The sequence below is a fragment of the Plecotus auritus genome (genome assembly GCF_963455305.1).
Source record: "Plecotus auritus genome assembly, chromosome: 2".
NCBI classification, from domain to species: domain Eukaryota; kingdom Metazoa; phylum Chordata; class Mammalia; order Chiroptera; family Vespertilionidae; genus Plecotus; species Plecotus auritus.
In genome coordinates this window covers 52,869,828-52,892,699 of record NC_137771.1, presented here as the reverse complement: position 1 = coordinate 52,892,699, position 22,872 = coordinate 52,869,828, and the positions used below count along the sequence as shown (strand labels likewise).

General features: G+C 39.8%; 1 protein-coding gene across 1 annotated transcript in view; it reads left to right on the top strand.

The window, feature by feature from the left end:
• Nucleotides 1–19,593, top strand: part of NEGR1 (neuronal growth regulator 1) — a 917,357-nt gene extending 897,764 nt beyond the window's left edge. Inside the window, exon 7 of the mRNA XM_080656273.1 lies at nt 17,519–19,593. Within this exon, the coding sequence (XP_080512399.1) occupies nt 17,519–17,643 (125 nt within the window). The 3' untranslated portion in view covers nt 17,644–19,593. The remainder of the gene's footprint in view (nt 1–17,518) is intronic.
• The last annotated feature ends 3,279 nt before the right edge of the window (nt 19,594–22,872 follow it).

Here is a 22,872-nt window from a genome sequence, read left to right as displayed (position 1 = left end):
GGTAATGTGTTCAGTGCTAGAATCACGATGAAAAGGTATTTATCTTTTTTCTTTGTGTCCTCTGATAGCCCATATTTGCACTAGGGTTCCCTAAATACCTTATTTTTGTGCACACGTCCTCAAGCTCCTTTCATAGCAGTTGTACTTTCCACTTTCCCCTTTTACAAGTTGGATCAACTTAGGCAGAAACTATAAGGCAGTCTGAAGCCTTGAAAATGAGCTTTTCAAGGTTGTAGGGAGATGAGTATTTTATAGTTGAAATCATAATAAAAAATATAAGAGCCATGAGTGTGTTTAAATATTTAAGAAATACAATAGGAGACAGGACTTTCATTAGGCAATGTTGCTGGGGTAGCAGAAGCCAAAATGATGATGGTATAAAACAGTGGGTAATATTCCTGGGATAAATATCTATGAGAGAAAAATAATCAGATTTAATTAAGGCCCCTTTTACAGTATTAAGAGTATGTGCCTGCTAACAATATAATTAATACAGACCTCATAAAAGCAATGCAAGTGAATTATAAGTGAAGAAAGTGGAGATGAAGCTATAGGATGTTGACTTTCTATCAATTTTTCCAAAATTAATTTACTGCGCATCTACTATGTGCAAAGCATTGTGCATTGTGGGGGGATATGAATTGCATTAGACACAGTACTTATAACCTGCTGTCCTCTGCTTCATAGAAGAGTGTTATCTTTGTCTGGGTCCTCCCAAAATGAGCAGCTCACTTATAGTTGATTATTTTGGAAAGGAATTTCAAGGAGATTGGGACAAGTTAAACAGGGAAGAAGGGAAAGCCAGTCCAAGAACATATTATTGAGCTGGTCCCTGGGTCACTGGGCCCCTCCCTCCTGGGGACCCTCTGAGGAGCCATATGGAATATACTGTATCTCAGAATTGTTTGCCTTGCACACAGCTGGTTGTCATAGCAGTAGCTAAAGTAAAAAGGTAAATAAATAAGAGGATGCAAGGCAAGACACAAAAGTTCTGTGAAACATATATTCTGCAAATTTATCTTATGTGGAGGTAAAAGAAGCAGTTATTCATTAAACCATTATTATGTGCAGTCATTGTGTTAGCCACTGGGGAAAAGAAAAAGAGAAGGGGGATGGAAAAATCAAGGTTCCTGCCCTTTAGGAACTTACCATCTAGGTGAGGAGGCAAGTCAGTGAGCAAGGCCATGCGGGAGGGGGTTGAATTCCAATGGGGCCTCAGCAGAGAGAACAAGTGGTGGTTAAAGGGCCAAATAAGTTATCATAGAGATAACCTTTGAATTGTGCCCTTAAAGAGAAGTAAACGCATTCTATATGGAGGCTTGAAATTTGGAAGGAAGTAGAAGAAGGTGATTCCAAGTAGAAAAAAAAAGATGAATTGAAACCCAGGGGGTTAATAGGTATGGTTTGCTCAGAGCATTGTGTTCTACTTAGAGGGGTTATATATGAAGACTGTATCCCAGCCCACAGAACAGCATACAGAGCACAAGAAGTCCTCAATAAGTATTTGTAGATACTCAGGCATTTTAGTTTAATAAGTGAATTTTCTGGTCTTCATTTTTACAGCTGTGCTTTAGAAGGAACGTATTGTTGGTATGGTAGAATTTTGAGATACACATAACCTCATTTCAACAACTGAATATTTCTTCTGTTTTTTTTTAAAAAAAAATATATAGTTTTATTGATTTCAGAGAGGAAATGAGAGAGAGAAACATCAATGATAAGAATCACTGATCCGCTGCCTCCTGTATGGCCTCTACTAGGGATCTAGCCTGCAACCTAGGCATGTGCCCTTTACCAGAACCAAACCCGGACCCTTCAGTCCTCAGGCCAATGCTCTCTCCACTGAGCCAAATAAGCTAGGGCTAGATACTTCTTCTTGGGCCAAAGTAGGGGTTTGCATTGGTCTGTATAAATACTAATGCATCTTAAAAGTTACCGTCTAATGAACACTTAAATGAGCACTAGCTAACTAAGCACTTTCTTCGCTCATTTACTTATCTCAGCAACACTGTGAGGAAGATATTTTTCCCCCTTTGTTCGCTGAGAAAACTGAGGCTTAGAAATGCTAAGCCTGTACATGATGTGCTTGAAACAAATAAGGTCACCATCCATAACTAATGCATTCAAATAGAAGTCACAGATAAGAGTGATTCTCCAACAGTTCTCTCAGTGTGTGTGTGTGTGTGTGTGTGTGTGTGTGTGTGTGTGTGTGTAGTTCTGCTTGTTTATGCTATGATGTCATCAGAGGCATCTAAAGAACACAAGATTCTTCTTTTCAGTAAAATAGAACCAGTCTCCCTCTACAATGGTCATCAATGTTTCCAAATCTCGAATTCTTCATTGATGATATTACCTTCCCTATAGTATGCCTTTCTTTTTCTTGAACTTTATAGTAAAATCTCATTAAACTGTAGAAATTAAAAAAATTTTTTCTATAGTTCTCTGTAATAAATATTTTGCAGTGCCAGTCACTTGATCAAGTGTTGTGAGTGATACAAAATTAAATTAAATATGATTTTTGTTTTTAAGAAACTTAGACTCTACTGAAGGAAATTAACACGGGAGTGATAAATATAGGTAAAAGCAAATGGCTATTAAGAGAAAAGAGGAAATGGCAGATTAATTCCAACTAGATGTAGGTAGTAAATCAGGGGACTTCATAGAAATTGAAGCACAAAAAGTCAGCATACTTGAATTCTAGTCTTATTTTTGCCTCCACATTAAGCACATCATTCATTCTCCACCAGCCTCATCTCCTCATCTATAAAACTGAAGGGTTGGTCTGATGCTGTTGTTGTTATATAACAGGAAGGGAGTGAAAGGGAAGACCAGATAGATACATGCCCAGTAAGGTCTGAGTGACATGGGAAGGTACTTGCCCATCAATCAAACCTGGGAGCGAGTCAGTGGCCAGGATAGGCGTGGCCACTAAATATATAAACTTCCAAACAAAGGAAGTTCTCTCTGGGCTCTCACACTCCTGTCCTCTTGGAACTCCTGCTGCAGGGGTCTGCGCTCCCTGTGTGGGCATGGTGCAGGGCCATGCTGGGCTCCACAGATGACTGACAGGCTTTAATCTGGCCTGAATGCTGACCCACACCAAGCTGCAACATGGGGCAGAAACTCTGGACACTGGCCCAGCTTCTGGCCCTGCTGAAGTCCCAGCTGCTTCTTAGGGACTGGCTTGGGAGAACTGGGACATGACAACTCCATGCCAATAAAATCTTCTACCACGTCTCATCCTCCCGTGGGGCTTCTGAAGATGCTATTTTAGTGGCTCCCCAAGAACCCCACAAACAAGAGGGTTCCCACTCCTGTACCCCTGTGGCAGCAGATTAGGCTATCCTCAATAATCCTTAAAGTTTTGCCCTAGCTAGTTTGGTTCAGTGGATAGAGTATCAGCCTGTGGACTGAAGGATCCCGGGTTTGATTCCAGTCAAGGGCACATGCCCCAATTCGGGCTCAATCCCCAGTGGGGGGCCTGCAGGATGCAGTCAATCAATGAATCTCTCTCCTCATTGATGTTTCTATCTCTCTCCCTCTCCCTTCCTCTCTGAAATCAATAAAAATATATTAAAAAAAATTTTTTTTCAATAGATAATCCTTAAAGTTCAGACAGATTCTAATTTTGTGAACAGTTTGCATTTGAGATGGGCATAGAAAGATGGGTTCTATTCCAACATGTGGGACACAGACGTCAATCCCAGAGGAAGGCAGTGTGTGAGCAAACCACAAGTGCCTGGCCGTTTTCTGAGAATGGAGAGCCTTCCTGCCTCCTGTGACTAGAGGACCTGTCAGAGGGCAGTCAGCGATAGGGCTGCAGAGGTACTTTCAGGAAGATTACAGAGGGCCTTGGATGTTATCAAGGTTTTTTAAATAGCCAAAGTATAATGGAAATGATTAGAGAATCATTGAGAGTCACTGAAAATCAACCTGGAGCATAACAAGTGGAACAATTTCAGTGAATCAGAACTACAGGCCAGATAATCACTGGCCTTTATTGCATTTGAAAAGTTAAGAAAAAAAACTGGAAGGTAAATGTTGTATTCCCTCTCAAAATAATGGGGGAAATAATCAAACCTTCTGAAATTCTTTTTTTCATTCTTAAAGAACAGTGTTGCAGAATAACAGAAAAGAAGCTAGTTTAGGATAACCTTCACAACACAAAAGAGGTAAAGAATAAAACTTAATAAACAAGACAATTTGATCATCAAAGCTCCAAGTTTAAACACTCATATCAAAATAATTTCACACTCACATAGCCTCACATGCAGACCTTAAAAATGCCTTCAACTTGCAACAATGTTTACGGGTTTGCAACTTCTCCCCCTTTTTTTTTTTTAACACACTAGCAATGTCACATTGATGATACAGCTGATGGCAGTGACAATTAGTGACCTTAAGAACACAGCTGGGTTTCTATTTTTATTGTTGTGAAAACCTCTTTTCTTCACCTAGATGATTCCTTAAAGGCCCAAACTAAAATCTATGTAGTCAAGACAATTTGTATTGTATGTCTGTGTAAATATATCACACACAAAAAAAAAGCCAGCTTTTAAAACACACATACTCCCTTCCACACACATAGACACACATACTCCAAAATATGTAATAGCACGTATATAGAAACCCATCTGCAAAACTACCTGGACTGAACAACTGTGCTTTACTCAAGTTCAAAGAACCAGTTTGGGTTCTACAAAATCACCTCTTTTGGCAACACACTTTTTATATACAGATGATTGTAAATCACTTCTGACTTGCTAAAAAAATAAAACAAAAAACATACATTTACAAGATATCAGTGAACAATTCAATTCAAGCTTTGAAAAATTTTCAATGAATATGAAGGACAGAAAAGGGCAGCAGAATTTGTTTCTATTTGTGTAAGATTGCACACTTATCCTCCCTAGCTCGATTTAGAAGTTATAGTCTTGAAGAGTTTTAGCTGGCTATTTGCAGATAAAAGTATTTATCTGCAAATAGGCAGATTTATAAACATAGGTAATAGCAGAATCAAACAAATGCTTAATGTTCCTAATGTAGTTGACATTGAGTAAATAGGACTGTGTACCATGAACTTTGGCAACATGGCTAGTCAGCAAGCAGAAAAGATTCAAGGCTGGGGGTCTGCCAGAGAAGCAGCTTAGCGGTGGCTGGGAACAAGCTGCCAGGAAAATTCCATGAGTCGGAGAGACAAAGGAATGGTGTGATTTCTCTAGCCATTCCCCTCACTGTTTATAAGTCAAAGCGGAAATACTTTCAGTGAAAATAAGGACTCTATATTTTTATGCCGGTGAAGGCTTGGTCTGTAAAAGATGTTGGAATGTGTTAAAGATAGGCATTCAGTTTTTGACCAAGTGAAAAAGTAAAAATGTAAAATGTTAGAATAAGTATCTTTTTTTTCTGTGTCTCTGAGTTTGTTTTTGTATTTTTCTTTTCTTAATCTGTTCACCATTTTCACCCAGCCCTACAACCTTCCTCGCCTCTGACAGCTGTAAGCTTATTCTCTATCAATGAGTCTGTTTCTATCTGGTTTGTTAGTTTATTTTGTTCATTAGCGTCCACATATAACTAAAATTATGCACCACTTCTTTCTCTTTCTGGCTTATTTCACTTACCATAGTGCTCTCCAGGTCCATCCATGCTGTTGCAAAGGGTAAGATTTCCTTCTTTTTCATGGCTGAGTAGTATTCCATTGTGTAAATGTACCACAGCTTATTTATCCTCTGATGGACACTGGGGCTGCTTCCAAATCTTGGCCATTGTAAATAATGCTACAATGAACGTAAATAAGCATCTACATACAGATTTTCTATAACCTAGACCTCTAATTTCAGAAAAATGTACCCATGTACACTGGTTAGCCTGATACTTTCTAAAAATGTTAAAAATGAAGGCTGACTGGCAGGAATTCAAAGCTGGCTATGATAATAGCAGCTCATAAATTAAACCTTAGTCTACCAGTCTGAGAACTGCTTATAGTACAATAAAGGTGTCTTGTGTAAAAATAATCCATAAGTATATACATATTGGTGTCCCGACCACATGACAGCTCTGCTACTCAAGCATTCCTCAACCCCAAAGCCCAGGGCAAGCAGAAGATCTTGAGGGTCTAAGTACAGGAGCATGCAATGTCCACACAAACAAAGCCCTTTCCTTGGAAGGCACTGTGCCCCAGATGTGACATGTCCATGAGAAGAAATCATTTGTTCTGTGTTTTTAACACATCCCATCTTAGGGCCTGGGCCATATTATTGCCCAGGAAATAGTATAAAAAGGAATAATGAACTGATGTTATCTGTGCTGAGACTTGCCTGATTCTTCCAAGGTTGTACACCTTATTGTTAAGCATAACCTGTTCTAGGGCTCTTCCACTCTCCTAATCTCCCCGCAGTGTTTAGGCAGAATTAAACAATACAAACAAGTCTGGGGGTCATCTGAGGTTCTGGGTATCTCCTCCACCTACTGATGGGGTTAAGGGGCAGATGTCACCAAAGAGAGGACTCAAATATCTGTTGAGCAAACGCCTCCCACAGTATGGAATGAAATGGAGTTTCACTCTCTTTTGGATAGAATCAGTGGTGCATAATTTCTGAGTAAACTAATGTGCACTGTATTTTGAATCCACGTTAATCTCTTTTATATGGTCTAATCTAATTTAAGTGTAAATCATTCGCTTTTCCATTAAGGCATAACCTTCCTTGTAAAACGTAAGTTGAGGCCGGTTTTTTCTTGTGGAAGCAAAGTTAATGTAGCTTAAGTAACTCTACCTAAGATTACAACACAAATCTTAGCAGTTTGGTTAAAGCTTGAGTAATTTAAGGAAATTGCCTAGGCAAGTAATTGGTATTATACCAAAATTAAATATTTCACAGTTACATTGGCTTTTGCCTAAAAATAAAAACTGGAGCAATAAAAGGGAAAACTGCCAACTCTGAAAATAATATGCAGCAGCTGTAAGTAATTGGGGGTGATAATTATAATTAGACAAGATGTAAGATATGTGTTAAAACACAGATTGGATCTTCCTGTTGACAACTGGGAGAGATCCCACAGGCCTGGACTCCGCAGCTAGCCCAGGCCCTACTGCTCCAGGCCTGGGAGCCCTGCCAAAACCGAACACAGCACTGGATCAGCCCTGGAACCACTTCTAAAGGCCATGCACCGCACTGTTCTCTTTGGGGAAAGACAGAGGAAGGGGAAAGGAAGAGGTCATGCTCCCTGCCTTCAAGGAGCCTGCAAACCAGGAGATTGGCCAAATATCTAACAGTAAATGGCATTAAATAAAATAAAGAGAATACATATTTTTGCAGTAACTTGGAGGACAGTTTGTATAAGCAGAGAAACATTGACTTCTTAACCAAGTGTAGATTAAGATTGAAGAAAAATATGCTTGTTTCATGGAAAACATCTTAAGCTAAAGAGAAAGCTCTATGGGGACAGAGGCCACTTCTATTTTGCTCAGATAATGCCTAGCACATAGCACACTCCCAATTTGCTAAATGAATGAGAAAATTCATTCTGTGTGTGTGTGTGTGTGTGTGTGCTTTAAATATCTCCCTATCCCTTCCTCTCTCTCTAAAATCAATTTTAAAAAAATGATGTAGTAGAAAAGAAAGAGAGCAGTTTTCCTCTCACACACTTTGTCTTAAGAGTGAAAAAAAATCATAGGAACAACTAATGAAATAAGGTATTTTATCAAAGTTGTCTTGAATTAGACAAATGCATATTTAAGAACATTTTTCCATATTCATTGTCACACACATCTATTGAACACATTTATAAAAGATACAGATGCTCACATTATAAGGAGGAATGTTCCATGACTTCCATATGCTTTATAAACCAAAGAGAAAGCTATACATTTATACATATCTACACTAATAAAGGAGAAAGATGCAAATTGACCATACCTTCACAACACCCACCTGACAATCAGGAGTGAGTATGCAAATTAACCCAACAAAGATGGTGGGTTACTTTGCATACATAGATGCCAAGCAGCCCAGGGCAGGGTGGGACGCTTGTGTCATTGCCATGGCAACAACACAGGCATTTTGCATCGCCCCAGCAGCTCCAAGCCTCTGGGCAGCGTGGGAAGACAGAAAAGCGGCTCCGGGCCAGAACAAAGGCAGAAAAGCAGTTGCAGCCTGAGCGAAGGTGGTGCCGGCAGCCAGGAGAAGGAAGTCCCATTCTTGCACGAATCTTAGTGCATCGCACCTTTAATATATATATATAAAATCTCATAAAAAGTAATATGCAAATTGACCATACCTCCGCTATACCCACAAGCCACGCCAACCAGCCAATCAGGAGCAAGTATGCAAATTAACCCAACCAAGTTGGCTGCGGCCACAGAGAGGGCGGGAGGCTTGGGTTTCCCCGGGAATGGAGGAAGCCAAGCTTTACACCTGCCCTAGCGGACCGAGGACTCCGCTCAAGGCTACAAAGTTTCAATTATAGAAAATAAATAAATCCCAGATACCAGGGCCTCCGCTTGGGTCACCAGGGGGTGTGGCCGGCCTGGAAACCACCACAGGACCCTCGCCCAGGCCTCCCCACACACCAAGGGAACCCCCACCCTGATCCGGGACACCCTTCAGGGCAAACCAGCTGGCCCCCACCCGTGCACCAGGTCTCAATCCTATCTAATAAAAGAATATTATGCAAATTGACCATCACTCCAACACACAAGATGGCTGCTCCCATGTGGTCAAAGATGACTGCCCCATGTGGACACAAGATGGCTGCCACAAGATGGCCAGCAGGGGAGGGCAGTTGGGAGGCACCAGGCCTGCAGAGGAGGGCAGTTAGGGGTGACCAGGCCAGCAGAGGAAGGAAGTTGGGGGTGACTGGGCCTGCAGGGAAGGGCAGTTGGGGGCAAACAGGCTGGCAGAGGAGTGGTTAGGAGGTGATCAAGCTGGCAGGCAAAAGCGATTAGGGGCAATCAGGAAGGCAGGCAGGTGAGCTGTTGGGAGCCAGCAGTCCTGGATTTTGAGAGGGATGTCCGACTGCCTGTTTAGGCCTGATCCCACTGGGTTTGGGCCTAAACAGGCAGTTAGACATCCCTCAAGGTGTCCCAGATTGGAGAGGGTGCAGGCTGGGCTGAGGGACACACACACACACACACACACACACACACACACACACACACTGAGTGGCCAGATTATTATGATCTCTGAATGTATAACAATCTGGCCACTCAGTGTATATAGCTATATATATTAGAGGCCCGGTGCATGAATTCATGCATGGGTGGGGTCCAGCCAGCCTGGCCAGGGGGAGGGGACATGGGCAGTTGGCCAGCCTGCCTACTGGTCGAACTCTGGTCAAAGGAACAATTTGCATATTAGCCTTTTATTATATAGGATATAAACTGAATGGCCAGATTATTATGCGTACAGAGATCATAATAATCTGGCCACTCAGTGTGTGTGTGTGTGTGTGTGTATATATACTAGAGGCCTGGTGCACGAAATTTGTGCATGGGGACATGTGTCCCTCAGCCCAGCCTGCACCCTTTCCAATCTGGGACCCCTCTCACAATCCAGGACTGCTGGCTCCCAATTGTTCGCCTGCCTGCCTTCCTGATTGCCCCTAACCGCTTCTGCCTGCCAGCCTGATCACCCCCTAACCACTCCCCTGCTAGCCTGATTGATGCCTAACTGCTCCACTGCCAGCCTGATTGCCCCTAACTGCCCTCCCCTGCAGGCCTGGTCACCCCTAACTGCCCTCCCCTGCAGGCCTGGTTCCCCCACAAACTGCCCTCCCCTGCAGGCCTGGTCCACCCTAACTGCTCTCCCCTGCAGGCCTGGGTCCCCCCCCCCCCAACTGCCCTTCCCTGCAGGCCCAGTCGCCCCCAACTTCCCTCCTCTGCCAGCCTGGTCACCCCTAACTGCCCTTCCTTGTAGGCTTGATCACCCCCAACTGCCCTCCCCTACAGGCCTGGTGCCTCCCAACTGCCCTCCCCTGCTGACCATCTTGTGGCGGCCATCTTGTGTCCACATGGGGGCAGTCATCTTTGACCACATGGGAGCAGCCATCTTGTGTGTTGGAATGATGGTCAATTTGCATATTACTCTTTTATTAGATAGGATTAGTACCTATCTATATAATAGAGGAATATGCAAATTACCCAGGATGCCATAACATCACGACTGAACAGCAGGATCTGAGGCTGCATGGCACCTGGATAGGGTAAGGGACCTCAGGCTGCACCCCCTGCCCCACGGGGCTTGATGGGAACCTCAGGCCACATCCCCACCCTGGCACCAGGAGACCTCAGGCTGAACCCCCATCCCAGCGCCAGGCCAGGAGACCTCAGGTCGTGCCCCCTGCCCCAGCACTGGGCCTGGAGGAGCACCAGGCTGGGGACATCAGGCTGCACCCCCTGCTAGGTGGGGCTTGACAGGGGACCTCAGGTCGTGCCCCCTGCCCCAGCACCCGGAGACCTCAGGCCACGCCCCACCTCAGCACCAGGCTAGGGACATCAGACTGCACCCCCTGCTCGGTGGGGCTTGACAGGGGACCTCAGGTCATGCCCCCTGCCCGGCTGCCAGCCAGGAGACCTCAGGCCGTGCCCCCCACCCAAGCGCCAGGCCAGGGGACCTCAGGCCACACCCCTCACCTGGTGGGGCTTGATGGGGGACCCCAGGCCATGCCCCCTACCACAGCACTGGGCCTGGAGACCTCAGGCTGCACCTCACCCCAGCACCAGGCCAGGAGACCTCAGGCCATGCCCCCTACCTGGTGGGGCTTGACAGGGGACCTCAGGCCACGCCCCCTACCTGGAGGGGCTTGACAAGGGTGGGGCCAGCCAGGTCTGGGTCTCACCCATGGGGGTGGGGCCAGCCGGGTCTGAGTCTCCTGCGTTTTCAAAGTGCCTGTGGGTGGTGGGCAGGGACTTGACTCTAGATCCAGCAGCATGCCCCAGACTCTGACAGGAGGAAAATTTTAATATACATTTTACTAATTTTCTTTCATCTCTGATACTTCTTTTATAGAGAAAGGGCAAATAGCAATATTAAAATATTTCTTCTAATTAATTCCCTATTAATGTGCATGAATTTCATGCACTGGGCCACTAGTATATTATCAATTTTAAAACAACTATTTCTGAAATCAGAAATAAGAAGACTAGCACTTCTTATTATAGACTAGAGCCCCAGTGCACAAAATTCATGCATGGCAGGGGGAGGTGCTCCTCAGCCTGGCCTGCACCCTCCAATCTGGGACCCCTCGAAGGATGTCCTACTGCCGGTTTACAGGGATCGGGCCTAAACCGGCAGTTACACTTCCCTCTCACAATCCGGGACTGCTGGCTCCAGCCATTCACCTGCCTGCCTGCCTGCCTGATTGCCCCTAACCACTCTGCCTACCGGCCTGCTTGCCTCCAACTTCCCCCACCACCAGCCTGCTCGCCCCCAAATGTCCCCCCGCCAGCCTGATCACCCCCAACTGCCCCCCCCTGCTGACCTGCTTGCCCCCAACTGCTCCCTTGCTGGCCTGCTCGCCCCACCTTCCCTCCCCACTGGCCTGCTCACCCCCAACTGCCCCCCTGCTGGCCTGCTCACTCCAAACTGCCCCCCCTGCTGTCTTGATCACCTCCAACTAACACCCACTGATGGCCTGCTCACCCCAACTGGCCCCCCTGCTGGTCTGCTTACTCTCAACGGCCCCTGCCATCTCATCCTGGCCTGATCACCCCCTGGCAACCCAAGGTCTCAGCCACTCCTTTTCTTCTTTTTCTTTTTTTTTTTCTCAGTGCCTCCTTGAGCGGAGGCCAGGGCCAGCTGGAAGCAAGTATCTAGAATTTATTTATCTTCTATAATTGAAACTTTGTAGCCTTGAGCAGAGGCCAGGGCCAGCCAGGAAGCTTGGCTTCTTCCATCACTGGGGGCAACCCAAGCCTCCTGCTCTCTCCAGCTCTGTGGCTGCCACCATTTTTGTTGGGATTTATTTATCTTCTATAATTGAAACTTTGTAGCCTTGAGTGGAGGCCAGGGTGGGAGGAAGCTTGGCTTCCTCCATTGCTGGGGCAACCCAAGCCTCCTCCTTACTCCAGCTCTGTGGCCGGCCACCATCTTGGTTGGGTTAATTTGCATACTCACTCCTGATTGGCTGGTGGGCGTGGCTTGGTGGAGTGGAGTGATGGTTAATTTGCATGCTTCTCTTTTATTAGTGTAGATATTGGGGGGTGGGGCTCTTGGAGGAGGTGGTATTTTAGATCTTTAAGAATGAGTAGGACTTTGATACATAGAGAAGAGAAATAGGAAGGAAGACCATTTAGGCTTAAAGGTATGGGGTGTGTAAATGACAGGGAGTAATAAAAACATTTATGTGTTCAGAAAATGGTTCGCGTGACTGGATCTGAGTGTGTATGAGTTTGGATAAGTTGACTAGAGCCAGATAACAGAGGTCCTGAATACTGAGCTACAGAACCTTGGCTTCCCACAATAGTAAGTGGAGACCCCTGAAGGTTTCAGGCCAACATAATCTTCTACTCACATCTGCTAGTACAGTCAGTTGGTCACAAGATACCCAAGCAATCATTTAAAACTGTCAGCTAACCTCCCCTGCTCAAAATTCTCCTAAGGCTTCCATATCACTCAGAATGAAACCAAAACCCTCACATGTCCTATTCCACCTAATTTTACTTAGGATGAGAAGCAGTGTGATATTCTCAGGCAACTAAAAACATGGCAGAGAACATACAAAAGATATGACCATCCCAACGGCACAGCTGGATGTCTCCTAAGAAATTTAGATGTATATTAAGGGTCATAAGTTCATCTATACTCCCAGTCTCTTGCTGAAAGAGGATGAGGTATAAAGTTGGATGCATGCTCTTCCCTTATATAGGCTGCCTCAAGATCTATTTCTTGCTCAAATGCTAAAGGGAAGTATTCTGACTCTGTACAAGTCTTAGAAAGTAAACAATGAATGGTGAAAGGCAGTATTCTTCTGGGAAAAGTGCTCAAGGCATTGTACCTCCTTGTATGTTTATGGTGATAGTTTGGGAAAGGGACTATCAGCATTCAATAAATATTATTGAACATTTACTAATTATCACACTCTGTGTTCTATACCAATGATAAAGATGCATATCATAAATCTTGGCTTGAAGACATTCTTGGTCTAATGGAAAAAAATTGATATGTAAATATGATGTGATTGATATGTAAATAGGATATCAAAAATGATGCCAAATTAATTTGGCAAGTGGGATTTTATAAAGAGTTTTCTCTTTTAGAGGAGAGGATACTTGAACTGGGTCTTGAAGCTAATTTCTAATAACTAATTACTAATAACTAACAGTTATTTTCTATAATTTCTTATGTAACTGATTGGGATTTAATATGCCAAGCAAATCTAATTAGTCCAAATAGTACTGAGACTCCTAAGTTTAGTGCTATTGGCCTTGTGCTCCAAATCACTGAGTTAACAAGACACACACACACACACACACACACACACACACACACACACACACACAAACAAACAAACAGAAATAAATATCAGTCAATGGAACTAAGGTTATATGGTAATAGGATACGCCAAGTCAATGAACCCAATGCCATCATTTTTTTTATAGTGAGATATACATGTACTAGCATGTGTATATCATTGCATTTTGTGAAAAATAATTGTATTTGTATCTGCTGCCTAGACTACTCACCTCTACCATGACTCTTTGGAGAGCCCTCTCATGTTTGTTCACTATATATATATCCTAATGTTCTATATTTGATTTTTCATTTATATATTCAATTAGAATGAACCTTTCCTAGAGTGGAGATTTTATTTTTTTATTTATATATTTTTTATTTATATATTCAATTAGAATGAACCTTTCCTAGAGTGGAGTTTTATTAATTTTTAGCTGTGTTCAATCCCCAGAACATAAAAGATGTTCAATATCTACTTAAGGAGTATGGATCATGATATATGACTTGGCATTAGGTAATTGACCTCACATTCTCTTGACTACTTACACTCTGTGTTTTGGCCTACTAATTGTCAATAGCTATTCTACAGTTCATTTCTTATAGTAATTGCATGCTAACAATGCAGCAACAGGTCCCTACTTTATTTTAGGACTAATAGAAGTATTGCATTCACAAAACTAAAAAGTACATCAATATGAGACATCCATGAACAAACATATACTCTGTTAGTTGCAAAGTAGAATTTAATTTTTAAATATATTATTGATATACCTTTGTCTAAAACAATAGGAAGCTGGGTAGAAGGTAAAAACACATAGGGAAAAAAGATGTGTTTGGCATTGAAGGTATAGGATAAAAAGGAGTATATAGAGTATATATGGCCATATATGGAATTAAGGAACAAAAGAACCATATTTATCATATTAGCTTTTGTATTCCCAGTACTTCATACAGTGCCTGGTACCTAGTTCAGTACATATTTGCTGGATGACTGAGAGAGGTGTTTTGAAGATTCTCTAGCCTGTAGGCAAGTGGCTTGCCTTAGAAGAAATTCCTTTTATAAGAGAAAAATACCCCTTTTAATTCTGACCTACTTATTTATTTAACCGAATTGCTCATTCAACAGACATTTGTTAAGCATCTACTATGTACCAGATTTTGCAAGACTTTGTGTCTGGAAACATCAAAATAAATAAAACATGAACTAGAAGAGTTTACAATCTAGCAAAATAGATTATGTACCAGTATAAATATATTAGCAGTGCAGTGTTATAGTTGTATAAAAAGAAATATATATGGTGACCTAATGACACACTAGGGTAATCTGCTCAGCTTGTTGGAGAAGAGGAGATTTAAAAAAGATTGCCCCCCAAATGCACTTTAAAGTATAGATATGGAGCTTTGAGGGCCCTTTATACTCTACCCACTTAATGTACTATTTAATTAGTCAAGATAATAAAATTTTATCTTTGTTATACATGCTTAGTTTTTGAGATTTATTTCTCATTTATGAAGTCATTTTATATGCTTTGTTTGTTATTAGTCCTTTACTGTTTTACTGGTTTGATTGCACTCAAGATTCTTTAAAAACCACAGCAAAAATAACTCTGAAATAGCTGTCACTGAGAAGACAACAAACCAATTAAATATTTACTTATATTTTTAAAAATACATCTTTCTAGGCTTGAACAAGAGGAAGTAATTTAAGGAGTTTTGTGTTTTTACATTAGACTTGTTATATATCAAACCGTTATCCAATGATAAAGACGTATTTTCTTCATAATCTTTTCATTCTTTAGGACTAATTTGTGATGCAAATAGAGCATTAAATAGTTAATTTTGCTCTGTGGTTACTAAAGAATAATAATCTTAGCCCTTGAATCTCATTCACCTGGAACCAACAATTGTAATGTGAAGAAAACTTTCCACTGGCAGGTTCCAATGCATCTGTCAGCCCCTCTAATTTCGTAGAGGTATAAACAAGGCAATTTATTCTTCTTGTAACATGGAAATATAGTCTTTGGTGAAAGTTCCATTAAAAACTACCTGCTGGTAATTCAAATTCAGTGACTAAAACTGCTTCCTGGTTTGAGTTATGGAATTGGCGGTGAAATAATACATTTTTATTACATTATTTATTTTGTATTAGACAACAGTGCTTGAAATCCAGGTTTCATTAAGAAACAGTAGTTAAAAGTATGTTGGTAAGGTCTCTTTTATTGTTGCTGTTATAATTATTATGGTAAGTGAGAATCAGTCTCAGGCAAGGCTGAGCATGTCTGCAACATTCAATGTCTGGAACACAATATAATTCGCATTCAAAGAGGTAACTATTCTCTTGTGAAATGAAGTGGAATTCATTCAGTAGACTCCCACAATATCCCAAGTGTGGTCAGTCTCTGGGTGAAACCTCTCAGTAAAAATTCAACATGTCTGTTAGCCAATTACCACATGAGCTTCTCATGTATAAAACAGTGACCTTTCTAATCTATATTATAAAGAGGTAATATGCAAATTAGGCCAGGACTCCATAATGGGTCATGACCAGACAGGAGGAGGTTGTGCATGCAGGTGAGGCCTGGAGCAGAGATGGAGACAGAGGCAGTGGGGCCTGCCCGAGCCGGCGCGGTGGCTCGGGTGGCCCTGGAACAGACACAGGCAGGGGACACAGGGGATGCTGAGTCAGGCTTGGGTCCCGGCCCCCGCTGGGTACCTCCTCGCACAGCGGGAGAAAGGGCGCCTCCTCGCGCAATTTCAATTATGCACTGGGCCTCTAGTGTGTAAATAAATGTAATCATACCATTCAACAGCTCCAAATTCTTCAAAATTTCCTTTATTATAAAGAGCTAAACTCTTTTTTATTATAGTCAAGATCATTTATCCGCCTAGAGTCCCACTTTTAATTCCCTCTACTTCAGGCCTCCATTTTCATGGTGCAACAATACTAATCTACTTTTAGATACTAGAATATATGTTGTGCTCTCTCTTTTACTCATGCTTTTAAGTATATTGTAACCTCTACCCAAATGACCATCCCCTTTGGTAAAATTCTCTGTTAAATCATCCCTCCTTTGCACAGACAGATTTAAATAACAATTTTCTGTGTCATTGAAGTTTGCACATGCAACTCTGATATTTCTAGGGTTGTATTATATTTTTGAGTATCTTTCCTCACCTCCAAAAACATTGTTGGAAGAGAGAATTTATTGTTTGTTGTTCTAGCATTTAATACAATATTTTACCAGTAAAAAAGATTCACAAATATATGTGCAAATACATGTATAATGTCACTCATATGTTGAATCTAAGAAAGCTGAACATATAAAAATAGAGAGTAGGATGGTGTTTACCAGAGGCTGGGGATGGGGAAATTTGGGATTGTTGTTTAATGATGCAAACTTGGAACTCGTTGAGAAAGTAAGTCCTGGAGACTTAATGCATGGCATAGTAATTATAGTCAAAAATACTGTATTATAACCTTAAAAGTTGCTACTAGACTAGATCTTAATTATTCCAACCACAGGAAAGAAATGATAATTATATGATGTAATAGAGGTGTTAGCTAACACTGTGGTGGTAATAATACTGCAATATATAAATGTATGAAATCAACACTGTTGTACATCTTAAATTTACACAGTGTCATACGTCAATTTTATCTCAATAAGAATATGTTTTTGAAAAATATGCATGAGTGAATATTGTTCACTAATACAAATATTAACAGTGCATATGAGAGGAATAATGTTAGCTGCGAAATAGTATTTTGCATGAGTTCAGCCCAGTGCAATGTGTTATTATATGTGCTTCATCTCCAATTCTCACTGCAGCCCTGCTAAGTGGATTATATCACTTCTATGTGTTTTTTCCTTAAGAAAAATGAAGCTCAGAAAGGGTTTGTCAAATAGGTCACACATTGTCCTACAGCAGAAACAGATGTGAACCTAATTCTGTCTGACTCCAATACCAGGGCTCTCCCCAATATACACAACTGCCTTTTGATCATTGTTAAGATCCTGAAAGACACGAATTATATTTTGATTTAGTCTTTCTCCATTTCTTTCCAGCTCCAAGTACAGCCCAGTATGGAATTACCGGGAGCGCCGACGTTCTTTTCTCCTGCTGGTACCTTGTGTTGACACTGTCCTCTTTCACCAGCATATTCCACCTGAAGAATGCCATTCTACAATAAATGTAAAGACCCATACAAGGCTCTTAAGAATTCTCTGAAAGTGCTGATGGCTGGATCCAATCTGGTACAGTTTGTTAAAAGCAGCGTGGGATATAATCAGCAGTGCTTACAAGGGGATGATCGCCTTCTGTAGAATTGCTCATTATGTAAATACTTTAATTCTACTCTTTTTTTTTTTGATTAGCTACATTACCTTGTGAAGCAGTACACATTGTCCTTTTTTTAAGATGTGAAGGCTCTGAAATTACTTTTAGAGGATATTAATTGTGATTTCATGTTTGTAATCTACAACTTTTCAAAAGCATTCAGTCATGGTCTGCTAGGTTGCAGGCTGTAGTTTACAAAAACGAATATTGCAGTGAATATGTGATTCTTTAAGGCTGCGATACAAGCATTCATTTCCCAGTTTCAGTAAGAATCAATCCACATTTACAAAGATGCATTTTTTCTCTTTTGATTAAAAAAAAAGCAAATAGTATTGCCTTCAGATCATTTCTTCAAAATACACACATATCTAGATTTTTCTGCTCGCATGATATTCAGGTTTCAAGAATGAGCCTTGTAATATATCTGGCTGTGCAGCTCTGCTTCTCTTTCCTGTAAGTTCAGCATGGGTGTGCCTTCATGAAATATTTCTCTCTTTGTCTTCAACTAATAAAAACATATTGCCAAACCCTACAATTGAAAGCAAAAATGAACTATAATGATAAAGTTAAATCATATTCTATCTCTAAAGAGTAAAGTAGCTATAGGACTGTAAAAATCTCTTCATTACCAGTGGGGTTTGCGAAATTTGCCCCACAATAACTCAATTTTGTGATGAAAAACAATTTAATTAACATAATACCAGTACCTTTAACATATGATTTATTTCAATGTAGCTAAATATTAGATCCACTTTGGGAAAATCTTCCCTTTAAAATGGCAGCACAGTCCAGCCAAGCGATTGCTCAGCAACCCATCTTTTCCTTTCACCATTCCAAGCCAAAATTGCTAAGATGGTTTTTCAGAAAGGACACAAATTCCAATCATCTAATATTACCTGTCTTAGGAAGCACTCAAAATTAATTTGGTTCTGTGGCAAGAGAGGTGGTATGAGAAGGTGCTCCTGTTGACAAGAGCATTTTGCATATTTTTCGTCTGAAAACATCACTCAGTTGATAGTTTGGAATGCATGTTATATAAAATAATTGTTCAAAATATATTATAACAAATATTTCATGCTGGTCTGTAGCAGATCAATCCCGGAAGTAACTAGTTCTATAATAAAATCTTTCTCTATAGCCATGTCAACCCAAACAAGTAAGACAAAAAAAAAATTTACCATGTTTTATCTTTTTCTTACATGGTATAAGGATGATATGATCAAATGAAGACAAGACCAGTGATGAGAATATCTTAAGATATTAACTATTGAATTATCATAAGTATTAAAGTATTTATATCACAGTGAAAACTACATTTTTTAAGGAAAATGCTGTTACTTTAAGAAGTATTTTATATTACAGGAATAGTTTGATGGTTTTATTCTTTACTAAAAAAGGCCATAGTCTTGAAAGTCATTTTACAAGTTTAACAAAGTTACCAATTTCACTACACATACAAAGATTTGTGCAAATAGTCAGTCCCCTTTGCAAGCCATAAAAACAACAAAAACTTACTAATAAAGATAAATACAGGAAATTCCATAGAAATTATACATATTTAGGATATCTAATATTTTACCCAGAAAGAGATAAGTTGGAAATTGTGTTTTTTTCCAAGTAAAATTTAGTCCCAAAGTACACCATAAATCTATTTTAATTAGAAAAATGAATCTTAATTGAGGAGGCATAAATATACAATGTTTTCACAAAATGGCAATAACATGGCATGATGCTATTAAATTTACTCACTAATAATTTATTACATTATTTTGACTGATGTATTAAAAATGTTCTTTTAAATACATATGGCATTCTAACTTTGATTATTATTGACTTGTTTTTCAAAAATACCCTTTGTGGAATTTGGGAGCAAATTAAAAGGTTTTTTTGTTTGTTTGTTTTTTTGTATTGCAGCTTTAAAGTGGCACACTCCATAATAATCTACTTACTAGAAATAGTGGTGCTACCACAAAAGTGTTAACCATCAGTATCATTGTTTGGGAGAAAGAAACAGATCAAGAATACATATTATACAGTGACTGCTTTCCTAGAGTTAAAAATACCTCCTCTGTGTAAGGTTTGTAGGGTAAATGTGAGGTAAATCGAGATATAAACTATGGATGAACCAAATAATTAGTTCAAAGTGTTGTCATGATTCCGAATTTGTGGAGTCTGGTGTTATTACCATAGAATGTGACAGAAGTACAGTCATAGCTCAGTAGCTATATGTATTTGCCTTTATGTTAGAAGAGACGTTCTTGAGTGATATTTTTAAATAGAGGAGGTATTCACTATGTTTTTCTGTATCACAGCAGCATTCCTAGTCCTTAGACCCCTGGACAGAGTGAAATCATGAGTATTTATGAGTTCAATATTGTTCAAATAAGGCTACAGTATTTGCTTTTTTGTGTGAATGTATTGCATATAATGTTCAAGTAGATGATTTTACATTTATGGACATATGAAACGTCTGATTACTTCATTTTATCAGTCCTGACTGTACAAGATTGTTGCAATTTCAGAATAGCAGTTTTATGAAATTGATTTATCTTTTGATGTATAATAATTTTTTCTAGCTATTCATTTCAGCATTATATTTCCACAACTTACATTTGTGGGATTCCTTTTGTTGCCCTGAATTTCTTTTTCAAAGAAAGAAGAAAGAAAAAAATAAAAAGCAGTTGAAAAGAAAGGATAGTAGAAAGAAAAGGAAAAGACAGAAAAGTGAAGGAGGTAAAGACAGTGGGCTAAAAAGGAAGGAAGGAAGAAGGAAGGGAGGGAGGGAGGGAGGGAGAAATGGTGGATGGGAGGGAGGAAGGGAGGAAGAAAGGAATGAAGGGAGAAAGGAAGGAAAGCAAGAATAGGAGGAAGGGAGGAAGAACTGGAATATTAGGGTAGTTCATTTGCATTCTTGGTTTAATTGAAAATGGTGTAATTATGTTTTACAGTGATCCTATTCAAAACAAAAGTCCTATTACACCATGAAGTCCCTATTATGCAGCAATTATATAATGAAAAGTACTACCCAAATTATAGTATTGTATATTATGGGGGACTCTAAAAGAATTGAGAGAGCGAAGTCAAACTTAAAGCTACTTTTGGAGGATTTAAAATTTAACTGAAAAATTAATGCTTCTTCATAACATTTAAACTATATCTAGAAAGTAGACTGGAGAACTGAGAATATTAGCCAGATAATTCAGGACAAATTATATATACATAAATACCCCAATGTGTGAACTCAGAGAAGTTTATCAAAGCCAATCATCTATATTGATCAAATCTATTGAATATTGTTAATTTATCCATTGTGTTTAGCTTTGTGACACAGCCAAAAGTTACCTATTTAACCTTTTCAATAAAAATTGTTTTTTGAATTTCAGAAATGATTTAAAAAGAAGTCAGGTTTTTAACTATTTATTGAAGTATGTGGATGTACAGTATTTCAATAGATATGAATATGAATAAATGGTATGCCTTAAGATCCTCTGAATATGTATTTACTTTAAAGACTTGGAAAAACTCTTCCTGTCTTTTAGTAAAACATCCATATTTCATAATCTGATGTAAAATATGTTGTACTGTTTCCAATAGGTGAATATAAATTCAGTTTATCAATTAAAAATGTATTTGATTTATTTTTAAACTCTATTAGTTTAAGAGAAAAAAGAAGAAGAAAATAGTTTAAACATATTTCTGCTATTCCCTTCTTTGTGTTTCATCACTGTACCATACTCACATCTTTTAGGTACTCCAAAGAAATACAGGGTAAAAATGTGGGATGCAACAGTATCAAAGAGCTCCACATTGTAGCCTTTCCAAAAGGTCTGACAAATTGGACTACATCTATCCTAAAGAAGAAGTTTTCTGGAAAGATTTTATTATCATTATTTAGAACTTTTATCTGCTGAAAAGCAGCAGAGTTCCCACGAGACTGATGATAAAATCTTATTGGTTTTTATGGGCTAAGTATTCAAAAACTCAAATGCCTGTAGGATTCAGACAGATAGCATAATTTTATAAGACAGCTGGGTATAAAACAGGGAGCATATACTCCACCTCAAGGCATTCAGATACAATTTTCTTAAAAAATTTGTTTTCCAAGTAAAACATGATTTTTCTGAGAGCTCTTAGTTTGTGAATACTGTAATATACAAATGAGAGCCACCCCAAGTGAATGATTTAAGCCCTCTTCTCCAAATCTGCCCATCTATGGTGGTCAACCAAATAAAAAGGAACATAAACATAAACAAAACAGCAAACCTTTGAAAAGATACATGGCTTGGTGAAATAAGCTGTTTTGAAATATGCATGTCATTGCTATTTTAGGAAAACCACATCTACCAAACCCCTTCCACCCATAAAAATAAAAACACACTAATAAACATCTGATTTTCCCACTGGCTCATTATTTATCCCTTTGTAGCTTTTATACTGCCCTTGATCACATGGAAGCAGAAGCATCAAGTCTCAGACCCTGCAAGTTAGCATGTGAAGCAGAGCTATTTTCTCTTTGAACATGACAGGATTAGAACACAGATACTTCAAAACCACACCCAGGTATTTGGGAAATAGTTACTTACTTCAGCCTGTCAGGCCGAAATTTAAGAATTTTAAGAGAAAAGTTTCCAAGAATAATTCATTCAACATAGTGAAATTTGAACCAAAGTACCTCCCTTGAACTTCCCAAAATGAATATGATTTCACCTTCATATGCACCTTTTTCTAACAATTCTATTTACTGAAAATATTTAGGGATTCACATTTCTAGAGGATAGAGAACAGATTGACAAATGAATCAAATAAGTAATTTTCAGTCTTGTGGGAGAGGAAGAAAGAAGGAACACTGTTCAGTCTTCTCCCTAAACGCTCCCCCCACAATCATACTAAGGCTAGCATGACTCTCCCAACACCTTCAATCTAAGAAATGTGCTTTGCCTCAAGAGATAGATGCAGCAGCTAGAATTACTTCTGAAGGGCCACAACTATTTTTACCTTACAATTACCAATGGCAGAGCACTTTAGCAGACATTGCTACGTATTGATGAAAAAGAGATTCAGATATTTTAAGTCACTTGCTGAA